This window comes from Cyrtonyx montezumae, unplaced genomic scaffold, assembly GCF_038088225.1.
Source record: "Cyrtonyx montezumae isolate F1298 unplaced genomic scaffold, pur_monq_1.0 scaffold_24, whole genome shotgun sequence".
Taxonomy (NCBI): Eukaryota; Metazoa; Chordata; class Aves; order Galliformes; family Odontophoridae; genus Cyrtonyx; species Cyrtonyx montezumae.
In genome coordinates, this window is record NW_027071981.1 from 5,639,007 (window position 1) to 5,663,581 (window position 24,575).

Consider the following 24,575-nt stretch of genomic DNA (forward strand, 5'->3'; position numbering starts at 1 on the left):
TAAGGTTGGAAAGGACCTACAAGATCATCTAGTCCAACCATCCTCCTATCACTATCCCTACAAGTAGGCAGCTACTGAGTCCATGAAAAAATAACAAGGTCAAAAAATGATACAATTCAATGTTTTGGGTTTTAATCGACAGTCATATTCCAGCTTTGCTATACTAAGCTGGGTGAGTTTCTGTTTTTCGTTTTCCTGTGTTATAGGATATTTTGGCATTAGTGAGATCTGGTAGAAAAATGAGCAGAAACCACAAAGCAATTATTAAGAAGGCAGGACTGAGCAAGCAGTTTATCTTTTCTGCACCACGAGGCTTCCTTCCTCAGAAAAACAGACCAGGCTTCAGATATCCAGTCAGCTTGCATGAGATACAGGAAATGCCGGCTGGAAACTAATTTCCTCTATGTCCTACATGGATGTGACAGCACTGTCTCTGCCAGCCTGCTGCCTCAGCACAACCACATTTTCTTTGTTATTTCTGAGAAGAAAGTCAGCTTGTTAAAGAACAAGCTCTGATCCTTTACCAGAAGTAATTCAAGGAATTGAGAGATACCAGGAGTGCTCTACCTACCCACGTTCAGCCTCAAGGACAAGAAGCTTCTTGAGCAAATTTGTGTTTCCTTTGGGATAATGGACACTGCTGCCTGCCAGTATTCACTGTTCTCCACTGCTGAGGTCACAAACATGCCAAATATACATATGCAAGTTCCGAAAAACAAAGTACTTCTGGGGATAAAAGGAACAACAAAACACCAGAGGCCAATAAAGAAAGAACTCGGAGATGCCTGCAAGGTAAAAACAGTAGAAAGCACAGTTGAGCTTTGAGCTTAGTTTAAGGCCCAAGATGTTTTCCTTTTGGGCTGGTACCGTCTTCTGAGGTCCAGATCTCATCATACTGCACTAGCTTATACCTGCAGAGCTTCACCAACGTCAGGGGGACTCTGCAAAAAAGGAGTATGCGTTCTTCTGCAGGTGTTTGATACCAAACAACTCCATGACATGAAAGTAACCTCAGAGAGTTCCTTAGGCAAGAAAGAAAAGCACAGTATTGATATAATGTTGCTAGAAAGCAACAAGCCATACTTGGGCAATGAACCTTCAGGTATGTTAGCTTAGATCTCTTTAGACCAGTTTTCTATCAACTGTTTCTCTGCTGTCTGTGAGAAGTAGATGATGATACACTCATACAGTCTTCCTTCCAAATGGGAAAAAAAAAAAAAAATCAGTGATCTGTTACCATATTTATAGTTTTCCACTGTGCAAATAACCATATCAACCCAAATGCATGCAGTGAATCACTGAAGTTTTGTTTTCATGTTAAATCAAAGCACCACACCCTGGAAGATTACCATCACCAAGCTGGTCCAACAGCACAAGGCACAGTCCAGTTACTGCAAAAGCTACTCATACTGCTGCTTCACCAAAAGGACCACAACAGCTTTGTGTGACCATACAGCTTCCATGAACCACATGAAGTTCCCTCTTGAACATTGATCAGAATATCCTAGGCTGAAGTAGCAGCTTCTCCATGCTTTGTTTGCACGATGTATGTGCAAGCAGGGGTACATATACAGATAACAAACCAGAACTAAAGATAAGCTTTAGAACCATGTTTATTTTTTAGTTTCGAGAAATCTGAATAAGAGTTCTTAAGGATAAGGAACCTAATTTAAGTTTACTTGCACTTAAACATCCGTATGCAACAGCAACAAAAGCTACATGCAGAATCTGACACATTGACCTCCAGTTCTTGCTTAATGTTTGAAGACTTGAAAGTTCGAAGCATACAGTATGACAAAAAACATAAATATTTTTCAGGTAACCTGACACGATCAAGTGATGTTAATTCCAGAACTAATAAGGTTTCTCTAATATGACTAAAGCACAGAGCCAAGGTTTGAGTATATTTCCATAGGTTAAGAAAGACCCTGAACAACAATACCTCAATTGGGAATTAAGTAATGTGTGGATCCTTCTCCTCTTCCCTTCCTGAGAGATTCCTAATTCAAATACAGGTCAAATAAGCAGTATATGACACTCCAGCAACTGCACTGGAGACCTGAATGAAGCAAAACAATGGTCCTGGTGCAGACCCTCCTGGAGAAATTTAGTGAAGGTCAAAATGAGGTGTGTACAGAAAAATTGAGATTGCTTCAGGCTTGAAAAATCACAGGCAAAGAATTTTCCAGCATGGATACTCATACTGCTGTCACTGAGTCATATGTGCTTTCTGCACAGTGTTCCCACTGTTGTCTGTGCTCTTTCTTTCCTTAACACTGTAGGATTATAAAGGTGTGGATGTGCTTCTGAATAACATTTCTTTCCTTAGATCTACTGCATTACTTGGATAGCTGAACATGGCAATAGAAAGAGTGGCTAGTAAAGAAGAGAGCGTAAAGTTTGTCTTGGGAATCCTTTGAGTTATTAGAAGATACTCAGACACAGTAGAGGCTGAACCATAGGTGCAATTCCTTACATACAGACAGCAATGTGATCCTGTCCCCTGTTAACGGTGAAATTCTCGCTATCAGCAGGGAAAGGCATAAGATATAACCTCCCCAACATACACTGAATACTACAAGCAGCACACACTAATGCAGCATACTCTGTGCTATAATTTAGTAACATATTTTCCACTTCTGCTGTGGTAGTGCCCACTACAGAACTTAACCCCACCCCCAACCCACAGGCCATATGAGGCTTTTCTGGTTGTCACTGCTTTATCTCAGCGAAAAGCATTTTGTTTTGAGCCATCAGTTTCAGTTGTCTGTCTTCTACTGGCAGATCATCTTCATTTCCCAGTCCTAGCAACTGCCTGAATTGCTTTGATCCACTCTGTACGCTCTGTGGATGAAGCTGCTTGCAAGTAATAGTGGACTTCACTTGCTGTGATTATTTCAAACAGGTTGTTTTCAACGTCACACTTCTTGGCTACAGGGAAGAAATAAGGAAGTCAGCTATGCGTGTATAAATTCTTGCATTTATAATGTTTCTTCCTTTACATTCTATAAAGGGATTTGCTTCCTTTCTATAGCCATGCCTGACCATACCTTTGTAAACAGTTTGCAGAATTAGGCCCATGAAATCTGTCCCTGTCTTGGAGGAAAAAGATACAAATTTTGCACATTCCACTTCCAAGACTCTCTATTCAACTGATGTCCAAGCAGCCTTGAGAGAGCTCATATTCCCCAGCCCAGTGCTTTGCTATCTACAAAACCAAGACTTAGAAATATCTGCTGTGACATGATTTTCAATCTGTTTTTATGTCTGGTAGCACAGCCTACACAGGCAGTGAGATGCCAACACACTTTCTGGCTGGTTATGATAGTCCATTGGTCCCATGGAGAACAGAATGCATGGAGTGAATGTTTCTTGTTCCTTGCAGCAATGCTTAACCATTGCTCTTCCCACAGCTTCTAGTATTGGGAAGGAACAGAACATGTAGAGTAGCAATTCTTTGGTGCTACCATTCGTAACCTAAAGCTGCCATCCAAAATTCATGAACTAAAAAGAGAACTCAGCTTATTTTTCTATAGCCAGTTACCTTAACATGGGGATGCCAGGTCATCACTTTGACAAGTCTGAACAGCTCACAAAGCACAAGATTCCCCGTTGTTACCTTTATCACAGTACTCTCCTTAAGTAATTTAAGAGTAATTACAAGAATTACTAAATACTTGCAAATAGATTGTTTTTGAGTAAAAAATCACTTGTGATTTTTGGCAGATTGAAAGAATGCACCAAAACCCTATAACACAGCTGTTTCACTATGGTTCCTTACAGTCTGGCATATCTTCCACCGCAGTCACCACACAGCCCCTCAAGTGGATTGCTCCTAGTGGGTCTTCTCCCTGGGAAAGATACAAAATCAATACAAAATACAACACTCCTGCAACCATTCACATCCCAGTAACTGACTGCAGCTCCAGAATGGAAGCCAAAGCATTTGGTGACTTAGCATGTCACCTTAGAAAACCAGGGGATCTTCAGTCAGTGTGATATAAAGGGCAGGGGGTGTGCAAACCTGCAAATAAGAAAGAAATGTCTTTTGGAATTTGGAATTCAGGATCTGGAAAAATATTTTGAATAATGGTATGCAAAGAATATAAACCTTGTGCCAACGATAAGGTTTCCTTTTCATGGTGAAAAGAAGGTTGGTTAGATCGTGCCCAGCTCTGGATGTCACTTGCCTCCCTGACATGGGAGCCCCCAAAACCATGCTCCCCTCTGCTTTTCCAGAGGTGGCCAGCTTGTGTGAGCTCAAATTGCCCCACTGTCCTGCCTGTTTTTTTTCTATCACACATTCCAAAGCAAATACTTCATCCATATTTCTAGAGCAAACAAACAAACAAAAAAAAACAACCCAACTATAACAAATAATAATAAAAAAAGGCAACCCCGAAGCAAAACCACCAAACAAACAGAAAAATAATTCAAAGTTGACCAAATATGTCTTACTCCAGCAGGATCATAGTAGTGAAGATATGCAGGGTCCTCTCTTAAAACAAACTTTCTCACTTTCCAGTTTTTCCTCCGATGCCCCTAGAAACATTCAAAGACAATAAATGTCACAAACTGCTCTCCCTGCAAAGGCTTACAGCCAGCTTACTCACACTTGAGACTATGTGAAATTATAAATGGGGAAAGAAATGATATCTTTGGACAGAAAATATTTACTGGAGTTGGACTTGGGCTTCCTGCATCCTACTACTTTTCCATCACACTGTTTTGTTTTTTTTTGTATGTGTGCGTGTGCGTGTGTGTACAAAGTACATCTTTCACATGAGAGATTCTCCTAAACACATCTCATAGCCTGGTGGTTACTGCATTTGCGTGAGGTCTGTGACAACAAGGTTTAAATGCTTGCCTCAAAACATACACGTTAAATACCTTGCAGGAAGATACCTTATCCTATTGGAAGAATGATCTGAAGGTCTCTCCCTCCCTGCAAAGAGGGCAGCAAAGACAACTTGTCTGGTTCAGGCACTCTAGAGAGAGATCATGGCTGGGAAGCTTGAGCAGATATAACATCATCACCCGATACAGATGTAAAAGATGTAAATGCCTCAGTGCTATTAGCAGCCAGTTTCAGATCTTAACCTTCCTCCACAGAATCCCTACTGGATAGTTGAGGAAGATGAGGCACACAGCCCTCCTGGGACACTGCTCTTCACTTCATCTCCAGGGGCTGCCCTCAGAGCACAATGTCAGCATATGGGTTTAGCTCCAAGCAGCATAGGCATGCAAATATTAACAGAAGTCACCTCAGCCTTCAGTCCATCACCTCTCATCAGTGTTTTTTAAGTGCATTCAAGCTCTGGGAGATCTCATCCTATAGCTCAGTCTAGGCCTATATGACTTCACAGACTCCTACTGGTCACATGGACCCTAGGTACACATGGACTACATCCAGCTCATCTAGTTCTGCCCTTTCTTCTTCCTGGAAGATAGGAAACTTCCCCTCCAGCACATATGACCATCCTGACATTCCCAGCCTGAACATGATGAGTCACCACAAAAGCTGCAGGGAAGACACACTGGGTGACACCCCAGGCAATCAGATCTGGAAGCATTTCAGGAAGCTGAAACACTGACTCATTTTACAGCATTCACAAAGCAACTGCAGTTAACAGCATTACACAGCAGGTCTAGATTTTCCCCATCCATCACTGCAGTCTTGAAAACACACAGTCAGTAGAAGCTGTGGCGCCTGCAGTGAGACACAGTTCACTGAAGGTGACCAAATCCAGATTAATTGGTGGAGAACGTCATGAATAATTTCCTCTCAGCATTTCAAAATATTAGTTTCTCAATTAACTACTGCCTGTTGCAAAGAAGATCCTACTAACTGCTGAGGTGAATGTGACAGGGAAAATGTTAGCAGAAAGACTCAAACCTAATTTCTTCCGTTGCTTTTGAGTGAAATGAACAAGAGAAATACAAGTGAATACTGCCAAAAAGTACTTCTGCTCCCAACAGATATTTTCTGCTTTCCTTCATGACAACAGTCTTCCAGAGGAAGCAGGTATCCTTGCTAAAACACCTCCTGCTTGTCTCATCTCTTACTTCAGCACTCTTTCTGCACCTAATTAAAACGCAAAGCTACCTTGTTCTATGCTAACAGCAATAAGCCCTGCAACTCTAAACAGAAGTCCTGCCACCATGCTACAGCACGGGTTCTTTGTGTAAAAGGAGAACAGATAAAACCTATCAAGGGAAGAGATAGCATAGGCTTATTGTTTTCCTTAAAGCTTTTAAGGGGAAAAGAGCAATCCTGTGTCCATCCCAATGAGGGGATAGAAGGCGTGTGGTACCAACCTGTTTCAGTAAACATCCTTGCTTGACTATTATGCCTCTGAATTCTTCTTTCAGGACCACATCATCATCGCTAGAATTCCCTTCACAGAAAAATCCACTGTCAGGCTGCACGATCACAAGAGAACATTATAAAGTTACACAAATGGTTAATAACATGATTATACATAACATATGGGTGTAGCTTCTCTTTGCCTTCATTCCACTCTGTTTTTGATACCTAAAAAAACCAGCCAACTTTTACTGAAAAATATTTCAGTGAAGTTGAGGACCTCTTCAAGTCACAGTAGAAGTACTACAGTGTGTGGGCTATGAAAACAGGTCTTAGGGCATCTGAAAAACACACAATGGCTACCAGAAGTGTCCTGGGTAGCCAGGAATCACAATAGCTACATAGCTGCCTTCACCAGCACTGCCTGTGCTTCTATTTCTGCACAGGTAAAAATCTTCCTACCACAGAGATACTCTGTGAAAATAAACAAAGCAATGGGAAATTCATTTTGATGAAGCAGAGTGATTCTGTGAAACAAGTATAAACAGATCTTTAAAACTGAAGCAGTTTTACATGAGAGTAAGAATACAATTTGTAAGCAGAAATCCATAAACCAAACATTTTAAAAACAGTATTTGGCTGTGATTGCAGTATTGCAAGATCTTCATATTCAGTGGACAGAAATAAACTGAAAGGGTTGGGTAAGCTACCCAGGGCAGGAGTTACGAGGTAGATATTACAAACTTCTGCTTCTTCACTCATAGGTAAGCGCTGCACATGTGCACATCAGATCTGGTGGCTCTGAGCACAGAAATGTGTTTCCAGCTTGAGCTGCTCAGAGAAGCCTCATGATGATGAATTTCTCTCCTCTCTTCCACTGAATCATCAGAGGAGCTGGTGACCAAGTCTTGATCACTGCTGAAATTACTAGGAACTAAGTCTAAGTCAAAAAGAACCCAGTTTGATCTCTGCACTCAGTTCACGCTTAGCGTGACAGAAGAACTGACCTGCTTATAAATGTTCAAGTGAGCCAGTTTATTCTGAGTGTCACATGAAACCCTTCTCCATTTCTGTACAATCTTTTCTCCAGGACTTAAGAAATCAAACTCAAGCCTGAGAAGAGATCTGAAAACCAGGAACAAAGGAAAACCAGTGTAACACTCACAAAGTAGTAATAGGCATCACTGAGATCCAAGAAGGGGGTATCCGACAGCCCCTCAGCTGCAGCCTTGGATGTATCTCCTGCAGGCTGTAGGTAGCCTTCACTTAGGAGGGATGAGGCAAGCATGAGGCCTTCCTTGCGATTCCGGATGGAGTTGCTAGACACCAGCCAGTCAATCACAGAAGTGCCTGATTATAAAGGAATAAACAGTATCAGCCACAAACCAAGACAAACATGCAGAAACCTTATTTAAAAACAAACAAAACAAGAAACAAACAACCCACAGGCAATAAGTCCACTCCATCTAAACAAATTTCCTGACATATTTTCAGTGTCAATGCACAGAATTAATCTGCAAAGGTGCTTGGGTCATCCGGTGAGGTACAGCCAATTCAACTGATGCCATGGGCCAGTACAACTCTTGAATACTACTTCTGGGAGAAAAGACCTGGGATAAAATGCAGGATTAAGCTGGAAAGCTTCAACAGTAGGGACTGGAGAAGCACTAATGACAGCCAAGCCTGGAGAAGACAGTCTTTCAAGCTGCAGTGCTACTGATGCAGTGCTGTAGAAAGAGGTTGGCATTCAAGCTTCACATCCTCAGATTTGACTTGGAGCCGGACAGGAATTAAAACACGACACAGTTTGTTGAAGAAAAATTCAGAGAGAAAAAGTTCTGGAATTGTTTCATACAACTTTCTAGGAAGATCTATTTCAGTCTTGCTGGCACTCATTTGATTTTCTCTTCCTCACTGTGATTATATCTGAACACTCTCAAGCTTCATCCTTGGAGCACCTCCCACAATGGTCAAGATGACCTCTGCCAGGCTCACCTCTCAAACTTCCTTCGCAAGCTGTACTTTAAAGAGCTCAGAATCTGTCTTTAGACTCTCAGCCCTGTGCTCTTTTTATTGAGTGAAAAAACCAGGACAAGAGCTCCTTACCTGTAAAGCAGTGATTGAACACTTTTTTATCTTTTTCCAGCTTCAACTCCTTTATTCCCTTTTCAGGATCTTTCATTGAGAGGTACAAAGCACTGTGTGAAAAACAAACAAACAGCAAGAACTGTTAATTAAAAGTTACATCCAGCTGCTATAGAAATACCATTCCCTTTTGCAGGATCTTCATATTTTGCTAGCATAGTGATCTCTGCAGAGCTACAGCATGGCTTAGTATTTTTCTCCTGAACAGTTTTCTGTGCAAAGTGTAGAGGCCTCACCATTGTCATCACAAATGCAAGAAAGGAACAGTAAGTGCACAGGAGCTCACCATTACCCCCACTTTGCTCCAACTTGTGTTGACTGTAGTGTGAACTACTTCTTGTGGAAGCTCCCTATACAGAAAGTCTGTGACTGGGACATGCCTAAAACCTACGTGCTCTCAGAGGCCCTGAGTAGCCTTAGTGACTCCTGATCTGACTTCCTCCCATCCACTTTTCACTTGCCCACAACTAGTTCCCTGAGGCTCTCAAATGAGAGGAAGGACAAACACTAAGCACCACAGGCTAAGTTCTTCAGCTTTTTATTCAGTCAGTGTGATTCTCTGATGACTCCAGTGAAGACATTTAGTTGGATCTTCATGCCATGCAGTTTCACTGTCCTCTAAGAAGGACCACAGGCTCACTTGTATCTCTGTATTTGCTGCTCAGAGACAATTACCACATTGACCTGTCCTGATGGCATCTTGAGCATGCCCTTTATCTTACCTTCTCCCTTTGTCAGTTCCAAGTCCTCTGGCAGGCACTCTCTTCATCATGCAAAAAACTACTGCTAACAGTAGCATCTGCCACACTGACTGTGGATAGAAGTAAAAAGGGGAGTAGAGCTACAAGAACACACCTCAAGTTGATAGTTTCAGGCAGTCTGATGGATTTTCTTGTGGATTTCCTGGCAAATCTTTGACCTCCATCTAAACACTGAATTGCCTTCTTGATATCCCGTACCCAAGCATCCCTTTCTTCCAGGTAGGATGCTTGAAAAAAGTGGTCCTGCTGCTTGGCAGCAGTGAGCTTGAAGACAAACTGGAAGGAAAAAAAAACGTTTTTTTTTTTCAAGTTACTTTAGAGTACGTCAATGGTTTGTGGGCAGGTTTGGCCCGGTTCTGTGACGATTGCTGCAGGGGACCCACGGACCCACGCCCCAGGAAAGGGGAAGGGGGAAAGGGAAAAGGGAGATGGGCCTAGGAACAAAACAGCGGCAACGATCTGAGGAGGGGAGGAAAGCTAATCTACTAAATAGATATCGGAAAGCAAAATAACACAATGTAATACAATATAATTGGAATTAAAGCTAATAAATCAAATAAAATGAGCAAGAGAGAGTGTCCGATAAACCAAAGGCCTTATGCTAACGCTGAAGGCAGACAGCAGCGAGCACCCACTGCTGAGTCGATCCCAAAGGAAAGAGAGTGTCCCATGACCGCAGACAGTTTTTATCTTTCCCTCTGAGCGTAAACGCGTAAAAACACAAAGCATCACAAAGTCCTCTGGGGAATGCAGTTCTTCTTCTCTTCTGAGACAGGTATACCTGGAACTATTGATGATCCACGGAGCTGGAGCATTAACTCTTTAACTCCAAATGCACTACATGATGTTATGATGTGGAATGCCAATACCAAAAATCATAAAACCGTGACATTCCACCCCTTATTCCACATCACTACATCATGCTTGATATATATATAAAAGAACAATGATTAACATGCATTAAATACACATACACAACATATATATGCATATACATGGAATTACCAACTGCACTCCCCCAACATTAAATTCCCTCGTGGTATACACTGAACATCCCTATTCTTCAGCATCACCCACCAAGTGGACCCAGGTCCTTGAGCAAAGACAGTTCCACGGAGAGGTTTGCACTTTCCAAAAGATGGAAGGACCCAAACTGCTTTCTCCAACATGTTCTTTACACGTACTACAGGGACCTTATCTCCCTCTACAGTAGGTAGAGATCTGGATTGGGCAGGACCATAGCGATTGATGGATCCTCGAGTGTTGACCAACCAGGTGGCTTCTGCCAAATGCTTCTCTCAGTGCTTAAATGTTCCGCCACCCATTGCTTTCAACATGGTTTTTAACAACCCATTGTACCTTTCAATTTTACCAGAAGCTGGTGCGTGATAGGGGATATGATAAGTCCATTCAATGCCATGATCTTTGGCCCAAGTATTTACAAGAGAATTTTTGAAATGAGTCCCATTATCTGACTCAATTCTTTCTGGAGTGCCATGTCGCCATAGGACTTGTTTCTCGAGCCCTAAGATGGTGTTTCGGGCGGTAGCATGGGGTACTGCATATGTTTCAAGCCACCCAGTGGTTGCTTCCACCATGGTGAGCACATAACGCCTACCACTGTGAGTTCATGGCAAGGTGATATAATCAACCTGCCACACCTCCCTATATTTATACTTTTGCCATCACCCTTGCCCCCAAAGAGGTTCATCCTCTTGGCTTGTTTAATCGTGGCGCACGTATCACAGTCATGGATAACCTGTGCAATAGCATCCATGGTTAAGTCCACCCCTTGGTCTCTAGTCCACTTACATGTTGCATCTCTTCCTTGATGGCCCGAGGTCTCATGGGCCCATTGAGCTAAAAATAATTCACTCTTGTGTTGCCAGTCCAAGTCTGCTTGAGCCACCTTGACTTTGGCAGCTCAATCTACCTGATGGTTATTTTGTTGTTCCTCAGTTGCCCGGCTCTTAGGAATGTGAGCATCTACATGGCGCACCTTTACAACCATATTCTTTATTCAGGCAGCAATGTCTCTCCACAGTTCAGCAGCCCAAATAGGTTTACCCCTCCGTTGCCAACCATTTTTTTCCCATTGCTGTAACCACACCCATAAAGCATTTGCCACCATCCATGAGTCAGTGTAAAGATAAAGCACTGGCCACCTCTCTTGTTCAGAAATATCTAAGGCCAGTTGGACAGCCTTTACCTCTGCAAATTGACTTGATTCTCCTTCTCCTTCAGTGGCCTCTGCAACTTGTCGTATGGGGCTCCACACAGCAGATTTCCATCTGTGGTGCTTACCCACGATGCGACACGATCCATCTGTGAACAGGGCTTATCTCTTTTCATTGTCTGGTAGTTCATTATATGGTGGGGCCTCTATGGCACATGATACCTCCTCTGCTGGTGTTGTTCCAAACTTTTTACCTTCAGGCCAGTCCATGATCACTTCTAGGATTCCTGGATGACTGAGGTTCCCCATCCAAGCTCGCTGTGTAATCAGCGCAATCCACTTACTCCAAGTGGCATCAGTAGCATGATGGGTGGGGGGAACCTTTCCTTTGAACATCCAGTTCAGCACTGGCAATTGAGGTGTCAGAAGGAGCTGTGTTTCAGTACTGATTACTCCAGAAGCAGCTTGAACCCCCTCGTACATGGCTAAGATCTCCTCAGTTGGAGTGTAGCGCTCCTCATACCCCCTGTACGCCTGACTCCAGAATCCGAGGGGTCGGCCTCGGGTCTCTCCAGGAGCTCTTTGCCACAAACTCCAAGTGGGACCTTCCTTTCCAGCAGCAGTGTAGAGGACGTTCTTTACATCCTAGCCTGTGCCGTGGCCCTGGGGCCAGTGCGGACAGGACATCTCCTACTTAATTTGCTCAAAAGCCTGCTGCTGCTCAGGGCCCCACACAAAATCATTCTTCTTCTGCCTCACCCGAAAGAGAGGGCTCACAATGAGACTGTAGCTTGGAACATGCATTCTCCAAAAGCCCACTACACCCAAAAAAGCTTGGGTCTCCGTCTTACCTGTGGGTGGAGACATGGCAGTGATTTTGTTAATCACACCTGTAGGGATGTGACGACGTCCATCTTGCCACTTTATACCTAGGAACTGAATTTCCTGTGCAGGCCCTTTCACTTTGCTTCGCTTAATGGTGAAACCAGATCGCAGAAGGATCTGGATTATTCTCTCTCCTTTCTCAAAAACTTCCCCTGCTGTATTGCCCCACACAATGATATCATCAATGTATTGTAAGTGCTCAGGAGCACCGCCCTGTTCCAATGCAGTTTGGACCAACCCATGGCAAATAGTTGGGCTGTGCTTCGATCCCTGGGGCAAACGGTTCCAGGTGTACTGAACTCCCCTCCAGGTGAAAGCAAACTGTGGTCTGCATTCTGTGGCCAAAGGGATTGAGAAGAAGGCATTGGCAATGTCAATGGTGGCATACCACTTGGCTGCTTTTGACTCCAGTTTGTACTGGAGTTGTAGCATGTCTGGCACAGCAGCACTCAGTGGGGGTGTGACTTCATTCAGGCCATGGTAATCTAAGGTCAGCCTCCATTCTCCACTGGCTTTACGCACTGTCCATATGGGGCTGCTAAAAGGTGAGTGAGTTTTGCTGATCACTCCCTGGCTCTCTAGCTGATGGATCAAGTTATGAATGAGGAGCAAGGAAGCCCTGTTGGTGCGGTACTGCCGTCTGTGCACCGTTTTTGTAGCAATCGGTACCTGTTGCTCCTCCACTTGTAGCAACCCCACAACAGATGGATCTTCTGATAGGCCAGGTAAAACAGATAGCTGCTTAATGTTGTCCACAGCAGCTATTCCAAAATCCCATTGATACCCTTTGGGATCCTTAAAATATCCCCTTTTGAGGTAATCAATACCAAGTATACATGGAGCCCCTGGGCCAGTCACAATAGAATGTTTTTGCCAGTCTTTACCAGTTAGGCTTATTTCAGCCTCCAACATCGTCAACTCTTGGGAACTCCCAGTCACTCCAGATACATCAAGTCTGTCCCTTGGTGACTCGAGGGCATTAGAGTGCACTGTGCACCAGTGTCCACCTTATATTTTTGTGGTTCTGATGTGCCAGGCCATCAAATCCACACAGTCCAATACACTCTATTTATCCCTTTCCCCCACCTGGCTGGGACGCAGGGACTATTGTGGCTGGTAGGTACCTCGCTCAGTTCTGAAAGAGTATTGTTCAGACAGGAGGATGTCTTGTTTTCTCTTTCATGTTGGAGGGTGCCTTGCTCAGGTTGGAGGGCATCTTTCTCGAACCAGAAGTTGTCTTGCTCGGTCTGGAGGATGTCCATGTTGGATTGGAGAGCTTCTTGTTGAGACTGAAGGGTGTCTCTCTTGGATTGGAGGGTGTCTCACTCGGACTGGAGAGTCTGATTGTCAGCTAAATGACTCTCTTTCTGGATCAGCAGACTGTCCCTTTCAGCTTGGAGACTCTCTCGCTCTATTTCAAAAACTTTACGCCTCGCTGGGATAGTATTGAATGAGGCCCGGTAAGCATAAGCTTACCCCAAATAATTTGGGCCTCCTCAGATCTGTTTGAGCCACAACATCCCTGTCTCAAATATTTGCTTAAGTTCTCAGGATCTTGCAGGTGTTCAGGAGAAAAGTTCCATGACACTGGTGATGCCCATTTCTCTAAAGTCTCTCTTAAGTCCCTCCAAACTTCCCTGCCAGTCAGTATTCTCTGACTCTGGGAAAGGCTTTCTCAAAGTATTATAAATACAGATACTGATGAAGAGTACGTTCAGGGAGACTGACACCACAGTCATTACAAGCATTGGATGGGCATTCAGAAAACGCATAATGAATTCAAAGGAGAGGCCAGGAGTCTGTTTAAAAATCACAAGTTCCATAGAGTTAGCAACTCCATCTGGAGTTACTCCCTCTGGAACTGAATGCCACATTGTGTACAAAAGCCAGGAAGGTATTTCCATCAGTGTTTTTAGTTTATCATATAGAGACCAAGCTCCATGGATCAGACTGGCAAACTTAATTAAGTCCCAGTACATTCTGAGCATTACAAGGGAAAAAACAATGAAATGCAGTCCCTTTAAGAGCAGTTTAAAGAGAGGAAGCATTTTTTTTTTTTTCTAAAAAGAAAGTTTTTACTAAAACTAGCTGGCAGCACCCAAAAAGTTTACAAATATCCCAGGACAACTGGCAGTACACCCAGATTTCAAGGTCGTGTTTTGCTGTACACCACCTGCAGTACAGATAAGCTTCCTAACGAAGTTCTCTCTGAGATCAAAGACAGATTCGCTCTAAAAGTATGTCTCTGCCCGGCTAAGGCAGCCAGTTTTGCCCCACGTTGGGCGCCAAAAATGTCAATGGTTTATGGGCAGGTTTGGCCCGGTTCCGTGATGATTGGTGCAGGGGACCCACGGACCCACGCCCCAGGAAAGGGGAAGGGGGAAAGGGAAAAGGGAGATGGGCCTAGGAACAAAACAGCGGCAACGATCTGAGGAAGGAAGGAAAACTAATCTACTAAATAGATATTGAAAGCAAAATAACACAATGTAATACAATATAATTGGAATTAAAGCTAATAAATCAAATAAAATGAGTAAGAGAGAGTGTCCGATAAACCAAAGGCCTTATGCTAACGCTGAAGGCAGACGGCAGCGAGCACCCACTGCTGAGTCGATCCCAAAGGAAAGAGAGTGTCCCATGACCGCAGACAGTTTTTATCTTTCCCTCTGAGCGTAAACACGTAAAAACACAAAGCATCGCAAAGTCCTCTGGGGAATGCAGTTCTTCTTCTCTTCTGAGACAGGTATACCTGGAACTATTGATGATCCACGGAGCTGGAGCATTAACTCTTTAACTCCAAATGCACTACATGATGTTATGATGTGGAATGCCAGTACCAAAAATCATAAAACCATGACAGTGTAGCTGGTTGGATATGATTAACCTGGTATCAGCATGGCGTACAGTCTACCTAAGGGGCTTTGGAGAGTGCCTTATAGCCACAATTGAATAAAGTAATTCTAAAGAAAAGCACAGACAGGCAGTGCAGATCTTGGACTTTTGTTACTTTCCAGCTAGAACCAATGTCAGCAAAAGTGAGTGGCACTGATATAGCTGATGATTTTAACATTTCCTGGGAAGTTCAACATAGCTGGATGATTGAAGTAGCCATCCCCTGCAAGCTTACATTGGGTGTAAACCCATCTTACTACTTAGTGATGCAGTCCGTCTGGAGGAGAGACAACAACAAATACTACAAACCACATCATACTACTTAGAAGGAAGAAAAGAACAGTCACATCAGAGAGTAGCTGCATGTATTTGCAGTCTAGCACCCTTCTAAGGGCTTGGTAGGGAAACGACAAATCCAACTCTATCATATACATTGTGATCACTGCCTCTCTAAACATACTGACCCCACTGGAAAGTCTGTATTCCCATAAAATGAGAACAGATCTTTCAAAGGCAGGATGAGGCAGAAAAAAACCACTGCCAACTTGGAAAAATACTCTCAAAGTTCAGACCATTTGATCTTCCTTTCATCCAATGATCTTCTGGATGGAAAACCCACATCAAATTAGTCAGCCAAAAGGGCTTCCATTTCCTCTAAAATACAGCTCCCCATAAGAGGAACTGTTATCTTTTCCATAGTTGTGCAAGAATAAAAAGGCTCAGGAGGCATCCAACTAAAAACTTCAAGCTAATAAACTTGTTAAGGGCATAAAACAGCATGTATCAATGGGGACAAGTAGAGACTATCATCAAAGGGCACAGAGCTATGGCTCTACAGCAATGAAATCAAGACCCTGAGTGAATCCACCGAAGCCTGCTTTTGTAAATGGGGTGATTCTGAACATCCTGAATAGGAATCATCCTGATTGGTGCTGGTGGAAACCACTCTGATGCCTTGAAACCATGCAGAAGTCCCAGTTACTGTGTGGAATAGATTTCAAAACCCTAAAGGCAGTGGATATTCAGAAGTGTCAAAGTGACAATATCTAATCTGATACTGTTCATATTTCCAGCAACAGCAACATTTTTGATTAAGTAGTAAAGAGGGACACCTGGAAACCAATGTATGCGACATGTGAAAAAAACACTAGACAGATCTATGCAAGTCCCAAAATCAAGAAATCATGCTAATACACCAGATTACCAGAAGGAGACAAGCACTAAATCCAGCTCTTGACAAATGAAGAATCATCATCTTCATTCATCTTTCATTCATCATCATCAGAAGAATCATCCTCTATGCTGAGGATATGAGGAGTAAAACACAGCAAAAAGCTGAAAAAGTACAAAAGGGAGTCCTGGAAAGCTCTTACTCCCAACACTCACTTCCAGATATGCCACAAGCTGGACTTCCAGGCTTCCTCAGAAGAAGGTGAAGAAGCTGAGTCCCCAATCCTAGAAGTGAACAAACCCCTTCCTGGAGATGTATACCTCTTTGTGCTTTTGAGAAAATTAGAGCGTTAGCTTGAACTAAACACCAATACGTTAGATAAATGAATCCTACTACAAGGAACCACAAATGATGATGCTATCCAGAAAAAAAAAGAGAGAAAGGAGAAATATAGCAGAATTAACATCACATTGAGCAGTGATCAAGATTCAGATAAAGACGAGTAGACAGTGGTGAGTGCAATTCACAATAAAAATCTTTAAACCTGCAATCACAGCCTCGTGTGAACAAGCTTTGTCTGGTTAACAAATCCAAGACTGCTTCCCTTCCCCTCAACATCTGCTTCTTGCAGGTGATTTACCAAAGTGTGCTGGTGATATGCACCCCTGAGGCTTCAGATTGTATCACTGCACTGGAGCCTACCTGACCCGAAAAGCTGCAATCTGATCAGATGAATAAGGAATACCAAGCTGTGATAAGAATTCCCTGCCCCAAGATCAACCCAATAATAGACTTATAATGGACCTAATGAGAATTATCCCACTTCGTACCCTGCAGAAGTCTTGATCTAAAACTATATTTCCATTTTTAGCAATATGAACGCACACAAGCCACTATGAACCAGAATAACTCCCATAAGCAGCACAACTGTATGCTTTAGCACGTAATTAACTAGAACATACGATGCAATACAGAGGCTTCGAATTCAGCTGCAGAGTGAAGTTGAAAAACATCCAAAAATAAAGTTCCTACATTTTCAAAGAAGATCACAGAATCACAGAACTGCAGGGGTTGGAAGGGACCTCTAGAGATCATCTAGTCCAACCTCCCTGCCAAAGCAGCTCCCTAGACCAGATTGCAGAGGATATATACAGAATATATGCAGTAATTTAATCATGTTGGGCAGTAACTGCTTCTAAGAACAACTCCAATAAGAACATTCCTTGTATGAATGAGCATTCTGCAGTTTTGACTGTTTGAGAAGTGCAAATTTGCAGAGAATGTAAATCTTCAGGGTTGCTGCTCTATGGACTTGCAGAGGGATCTCACTGAGCTAACAAAGAGGATCTACTCCAAAACCAAATGAAGTCATTGGGATCACTTCCACTGACTTCAACAAACTGCATTGGATGAAAAGGCACTTTGGGTGTCTTGTCTTTCTGATCTGAACATTTCAGAACCCTATGCCTACTGTGGGAGTGCACATGCAACCACTAAAAAATAATACGATCTTTATGAGAACTTCAAACACAAACAAACCTCTCCAGAAAAAAAAAAAAGGCTTATGAGAAAAAATGGATTTCTAATACTGTACTGCAGGATCTGATACTCTAGAACATAGTATCATGTTTCAGAATCAATTAAATTCTCTCTCTTGCCAGTTCAGGTATTGCAGTATCTATAAGGATGGCATAGGGATGCATGATCATAAAATTCTCCTTCCAAACACAACAGTACAGTCTCCTCCTGGACTAAATGTATCATTCTTTGATCAAAGAAATCCTTTTTTATCAACACATTTTTGAAGAACACTACAACAAAATAAGTATTCTTACACATTCATTTGCCAGCTTTTTATTTTCTTTCAAACCAGGAAGTTCCACTGGGAACTTGGACCTTACCTGTTTGCTCATTCTGCTTGATCACAGACAGCCCGGATGCATAGCATCATTTAAACTGATTTCTCCAAGTCAGTCCTGTTTTTTCCACTCACTCTGAGTAAACACACAGATCTTAGTCATATACAAAAGCTCTACACATAACCACACAACGTGCAAACAAAACATTACGTGAACATGAAGTACACAAGGTCAGGTAGATAGCGAACAGTAATGAAACAGTTTGGAATCACAGCTTTTTTGGGTATTTATACCACTGCATTTATCTCCCTCCTGGTCAGTGCTCTTTGGCAACAATTACATTTCTCCAGAGCTCATGAAACAGTTTACCACAATTTTATTCTGTGGCTACTGGCACCATTGGAATACAATTTAGATTTACTCTGATAGGAGTCAGAAATCCAAAGAGACTGCTTTCTGAACTGCTCCTCTTGAAATATCCTGAGTTGCCCCTTGTATGGGAACTGCTGAATCACGGCCTGAACCACTGATTGGTCACCTGAGGTGAGCACCAAGTCAGCCATGGGGGCACAGGTGAAGGTGATATACCTGTGTGGGTGGAAGGGGTGGAGCCTAGTTCCTCCTCTCTCAAACCCCATTTAAGGGCTGACCACCACCAGGGAAGGATCTCTTCTTGGAGATCCCTCCCATGTGGAGTCCTCTGCGAGCCTTGTCATCTTAAAGGTGAGCCATCTTCTCTTTTGTATTACCTGTATAACTGTTTATATAGAACTACTTAAAATATACCATCTTCTATACTATTCCCTGGTGGAGTATCGTCATTAGGAGTTATTTACTCTACATTTGGCGAGCCAGGCGGCTCTAACTAAATCCGTAATGTCGTTTATTTGGAGTATGTTTAAATGGGCCAAGGGGGAGAACGTTACCCCCCTAGAACAGACAATCCCTGGTCTAATTCCAGGATTCATGGGGTCACCCTACTATGGATTGGCATCCGTTATTGAGAAATGGGGACCCATGCGGGTTCCAGGGACTGCCGCTCCTTCTCCATCTTATTTGACTGACTACTTCGTAGGATTAGATAAAGACATACTTGTTACCAAGGAGCGGCGGTTAGCTGCCTCTGCAGTAGCCTGGCCATTAGTAATGGCCGTACTCAAGTTAGATGTTGCAAATGTTAATATGGAGACTGAAAATCAGTTATTACGAGACCGTATTGAGAAACTGGAACAACAGCTGGGTACGTTAACAACCAAAAAGCCTGGCCTAAATGTCCCCACAAGACAAATAAGGAATATATTGGTAGAAGACACCCCAAAATCAGAGGAAGAAGACTCTGATATGACAGGGGAAAAGATCTCTAAGGCAGATCTCGAAACTCCATCTATGATGGACCCATTCGAGATTCGGCCTATTATAACTCAAAAAACAAAGAAGGTACAGGATAGACCAGCAGGGGTGCCTCCTGACCAATGGCCCCCTGCAGAAACCTGCCTCCATGTGACCGCTCGTCCATATACAGCTAATGAGTTGATGGACCTAGTACAACGGTTCCATCAGAAACCAAGAGAAAGCATACCATCATGGCTCCTAAGGTTATGGGATGCAGGAGCTGAAAGTGTTTTAGTAAATGGAACAGAAATGTCAAAATTAGCATCTATAACGATAAACCCGGCATTAAGACAAAGATTATATGCAGCTGTCCATTATAATGAGGAAAACCATTCTATTATAGATAGGTTGATGGCTGCCTACGGGACACCGCAAGTCATCGAGAGTGACCAAGGAAGTCATTTCACGGGTGCAGTGATACAACGCTGGGCAGAAGAAAATAATATTGAGTGGCGATTCCACCTGCCATATAATCCAACGGGGGCAGGCCTTATCGAACGTTACAATGGTATTCTCAAGGCTGCCCTGAAGACAGACTCTCAGTCCCTGCAGGGGTGGACAAAGAGACTCCATGAGACCCTGCGGGACCTGAATGAAAGACCTAGAGATGGCAGACCCAGTGCCTTGAAAATGTTACAAACAATATGGGCCTCCCCACTTAGGATCCAAATTACAGGCACCGATAATGAAGTGAAACCTCAGATTGGCAATGAGAACAACCTTCTGCTCCCTGCCCCTGAGGACCTAGAACCAGGTACCAATAGAATAAAATGGCCCTGGAAGGTGCAGGTAGGACCACGATGGTGCGGCCTACTTGCACCTTGGGGGAGATTATTGGAGGTGGGGGGTTCGGTAGCTCCTCCGGTTATAGGTACATGGCCTACTGAAATAATGGTTAACACTCCAGTCTTCATTGCTAAGGGGACCCCTATCATGTCTCTGTGGCAGATCAGGACACCCCCTTTGGTGCCTGATATAGTCGTACAGCCACAGACATCGGGTCAAAGGGTTTGGTACAGGCGACCAGGGCGTGCCCCTGTACAAGCTGAAGTGTTAACCCAAGACAGGAATACGGCCTGTATCTTGCCCTGGAAAGCGGATCTTCCCCTCTTGGTACCTCTAAAACACTTGTATTACTCCCCATAAGTCTATGAATCACCAGAAGGAATCAAAACAATACTGCAGTGTTCCAGAGTTGTTATAAGACTATGTGAAGCATCTGGTGATGGTCTAACCGGGACTGATGACACGTAAGATGGACCTGCACTGTATGATTACATGCTTCCAGTAGATACCACCGAGCACTGGCCCAAAGAAGAGTTCGACGGATGCGCCGATCATCACTCATATCAGATTACATCAGCATGCGTTGCGACGGGCAATTATGTAAGCGTCGCGATGTATTGGGTCTCTGTATCAAGGGGAACTCACCTTATGGTTACTTGATCAGTGGTTCATGTCGTGAAGGGGTGGAGTGTATGGGAACTGCTGAATCACGGCCTGAACCACTGATTGGTCACCTGAGGTGAGCACCAAGTCAGCCATGGGGGCACAGGTGAAGGTGATATACCTGTGTGGGTGGAAGGGGTGGAGCCTAGTTCCTCCTCTCTCAAACCCCATTTAAGGGCTGACCACCACCAGGGAAGGATCTCTTCTTGGAGATCCCTCCCATGTGGAGTCCTCTGCGAGCCTTGTCATCTTAAAGGTGAGCCATCTTCTCTTTTGTATTACCTGTATAACTGTTTATATAGAACTACTTAAAATATACCATCTTCTATACTATTCCCTGGTGGAGTATCGTCATTAGGAGTTATTTACTCTACACCCCTCAAGCAGTCATACCTTCAAACACTACACAAGTCCAAGCCCGCTTGTGACCTTCCAAGACAAATGAGAGTGTTCACCAGGTTATGTATGAGGAATCTAACTACAGCTTCGATCCCTTTTAAGGCTTTAAGTATACTGTCAATCATAGTTAGGAGAAAAAGAATTACTTACCATTCTTTTGCCAAAATCTTGGCACGGGCTGTTAATAGTGCTTCCTTTCAGTGGGATCATCCCTTTGGGGCTGTTATCAGACTTCCGCTTGTAGAATTCAATTCCATCTTCTAAGAGCACGACCCACATTGGCTTCCAGGTATTAAACATGCTACCCTGCATTGACAAATCACTGTGTATATCTTCAAACAGAAATGGTTTCAAACTAAAACGGGGGAGATTTAGATGGGATATAAGGAAGAAGTTTTTTATACTATGGGTACTGAAAGACTGGAACAGGTTGCCCAGAAATGTGATAGATGTCCAATTCATGGAGACTTTCAAGGCAAGCCTGGGCCAGGCTCTGAGCAGTCTGATCTAGCTGTAGATGTCCCTGTTCATTGCAGGAGGGAACTTTAAAGGTGAACTTTAATGGTCCCTTCCAGCTCAAGTGCTTCTATGATTCTAAGACCGCAGAGTATTTCTGGACTTAAGCAAATAGTAACGAGTAATTCAAGGCTCTTGGGGTGCAGATCCCTAACTGCTGTGGTGAGAATTTGAGGTGCTTCATTTCGCCTCTTGAAGCTTTTACTTCCTGTTTCTAAATCACAGTTTTTAGATGAGAAATACAGAGAAAGCCAGGGCCAGAACCTACACGTAGCAAAATGAATGGCCAAAGTTTCAGGGCCTCAAAGAGGAATGATCTGTTTCTCCATGCTCAGTTAGCACAATTAAGCACAAGAATTAATAAGAACATGGTGCTCTAGCTTGCTGATCTCCCTGGTCCTGCCTGCTAACAGCTTTAAAAACCATCTTCCTTTCTTCCCACCCCTAATATAGCTTTTGTACATTACATCCTCCTTTCTGCTCTACCTTCTTTCTGCTCTGCCTTTCACACTCTGAATCAGATCTTACATTCAGCTACAGGGTAAAGAGGGAAAACTGTCAGCAGAGATACTACTAAGAACAGGACCTGCTTCCAGCCTCTGCAGCCCCCAGTGGAAGCAGAAGGTTCCCCACAAGCAAATACTACCTTTCCATAGCTTGAATTTCTGCTAAGGAATCAATTAAGATGGTGAGCCAAGAACTGTACCACTGCACATTCCTTTTATTTGCCACTTAGCCACATCTTATCATACTTCTGCTATTACTTCCTGAAGATTCTAATGCGCCCTGCCAATGGAAGCCACTGCAGAGCTGGGTTAGATTGACGCTTCACAGCCACTGTCAGCAAGCCCAAACATGGCCATGGTGGTCTCAGCTAAAACAGCTCATGAAAGACAAACAAGAAGGATGCTGGATTCCATTTTCTTGGACTAATAAATAAATAAAACAAATCACCTCCCCTGCTCCAAAAGCTTCAGATAAAGATGGATGCTCCCTGCATTGATCTTTGAAATTGTTAGGTGCTTTAAAAACTTGTATAATCTCTCTTTGATAGAGCAATTGTTAAAAAAATAAATAAAAAATAAAAAACTGCAGTGCTACATGAGATGTGAGTCGTTCTCTGTGCTTGCTCAGAAGATTACACAAAGTCACACACATACACACATTTCAGCCTAAGCTAACGTCAAACCAACACTGAATCCATATGTACTAGAGGTCACATTGTACCACCTAAAACACTGACCCTCAAGCATGTTCCCAGCTCCATGTAAATAAGAAAAGTGAAAAACAGCCTTCACCCTTGGCAAAGACAGTTGTGGCTGCGTGGGTGACTCTTCTGGGAGGTGTGTTCCATAGCTTCACTTTAGAAGCATAAGAAAAAGGAGAGTACTTAAACAGCAGGTAAGATTTATTAGGATCTTCCTTGCCCATCCTGGCTGGAAGCTCTGGTTATAGAGCCCACAGCAGCCTCACTGATAGATTGAACAGCTGCTCCCAGTCTGATCTGCATCTTCTCCTTTTGCACTCCAGCTTCCCTTTGTCACACTACTGCTCTTCACCAGCAACACAAACTCACTTCAGCAAGGACAGAACCACCTATGAGCTCATTACAGAATCAGGGCACAATTTCCACTTCTCTGTTGCTACTGAAACAGCGTGCAGCAGCAATTTTCCATTAGCAGTACCCACACAGGGAGACTTCTTGAGGACCCAGCACCCACAGGAATGGCAGGGACTCACACTGGACATGTGCACACATCTTTTCCCTGGCATGCCCAGCCAGACACCCTGTTCGTGTCCAAGTTTAACTACTCAATACCATTTTCATTTGCCTCCTTTTTCAGGAAAAAAAGCCTTTTCAGTTTTAAATAGGTGAAACCAAAGTACCTTTCCCTACACCTTCCCCAACCTGTTCAGTCAACTCTCCTTCACTCTGTCCAAGGCTGCCTGCTTACCTTCTTAACCAAGTAGCCCTCCCTTATGCGCATCGGTTCTCGCTCCATGTTGCAGGCAGTCCTGCTCCCAGGTCTATCAGAGCCAGCAGTTAAGCTCCTCTGGTAACACACTCTGCGGGGTGGGGTTTTTTTACAGTACAGCTGTGTCACTTTCACAAGTTCCTCTGGTTGCTAATCACATGAAAACAAGCCCATTTCCTCTTACAGAGTAAGAGATAGGGAAACACAGAAGCATGAGTGTATTTATAGGTTCTCTAACAGAACAGGCGACAGTGCAACAGAATGCCCAGCTCTATCAAGCACTGCCAGCTGGAAATTAAATAAGCACTTTAATGCCTAATTCCAGTGAATCGAGTGCACTCCATGAATACATGAACTCTAGAAAAACAATGGAGGGTGGTGTATCATACAGCTTTGTGCTTATCAAAAGGATCTCTCTGGGTTTCTAGCTCTGTCACTTCATCAAATCTTTGAAGCCTGATTCGTGGGAGGCAAGAGCAGGCAGGGTTTGGCAGTAAGCAGGAAAGCCTTTGCTTGGTTAGTGATGCTGCGCCCTCTGCTGATACAAGAAATTCACAGTTTAATACTGAGACCTCCCAAACTGGTTAGATCATATAATCACAAGGTTGACTCTATTGATGCAAAATACAAACGGATTAGACCAGCAT

General features: G+C 43.4%; 1 protein-coding gene across 1 annotated transcript; it reads right to left on the bottom strand.

The window, feature by feature from the left end:
- Positions 1 to 1,595: 1,595 nt before the first annotated feature.
- On the bottom strand, positions 1,596 to 24,009 carry PLEK (pleckstrin). The gene is made up of 10 exons (XM_065739550.1): positions 23,908 to 24,009; positions 21,587 to 21,742; positions 9,308 to 9,489; positions 8,414 to 8,505; positions 7,473 to 7,657; positions 6,319 to 6,423; positions 4,459 to 4,542; positions 3,782 to 3,851; positions 2,564 to 2,931; positions 1,596 to 2,000 (listed from the first exon to the last, which is right to left on the bottom strand). Exons 1-9 carry the CDS (start codon positions 23,953 to 23,955, stop codon positions 2,792 to 2,794), a joined length of 1,062 nt encoding a protein of 353 aa, XP_065595622.1. The 5' UTR covers positions 23,956 to 24,009; the 3' UTR covers positions 1,596 to 2,000; positions 2,564 to 2,791.
- Between the last annotated feature and the right edge of the window lie 566 nt (positions 24,010 to 24,575).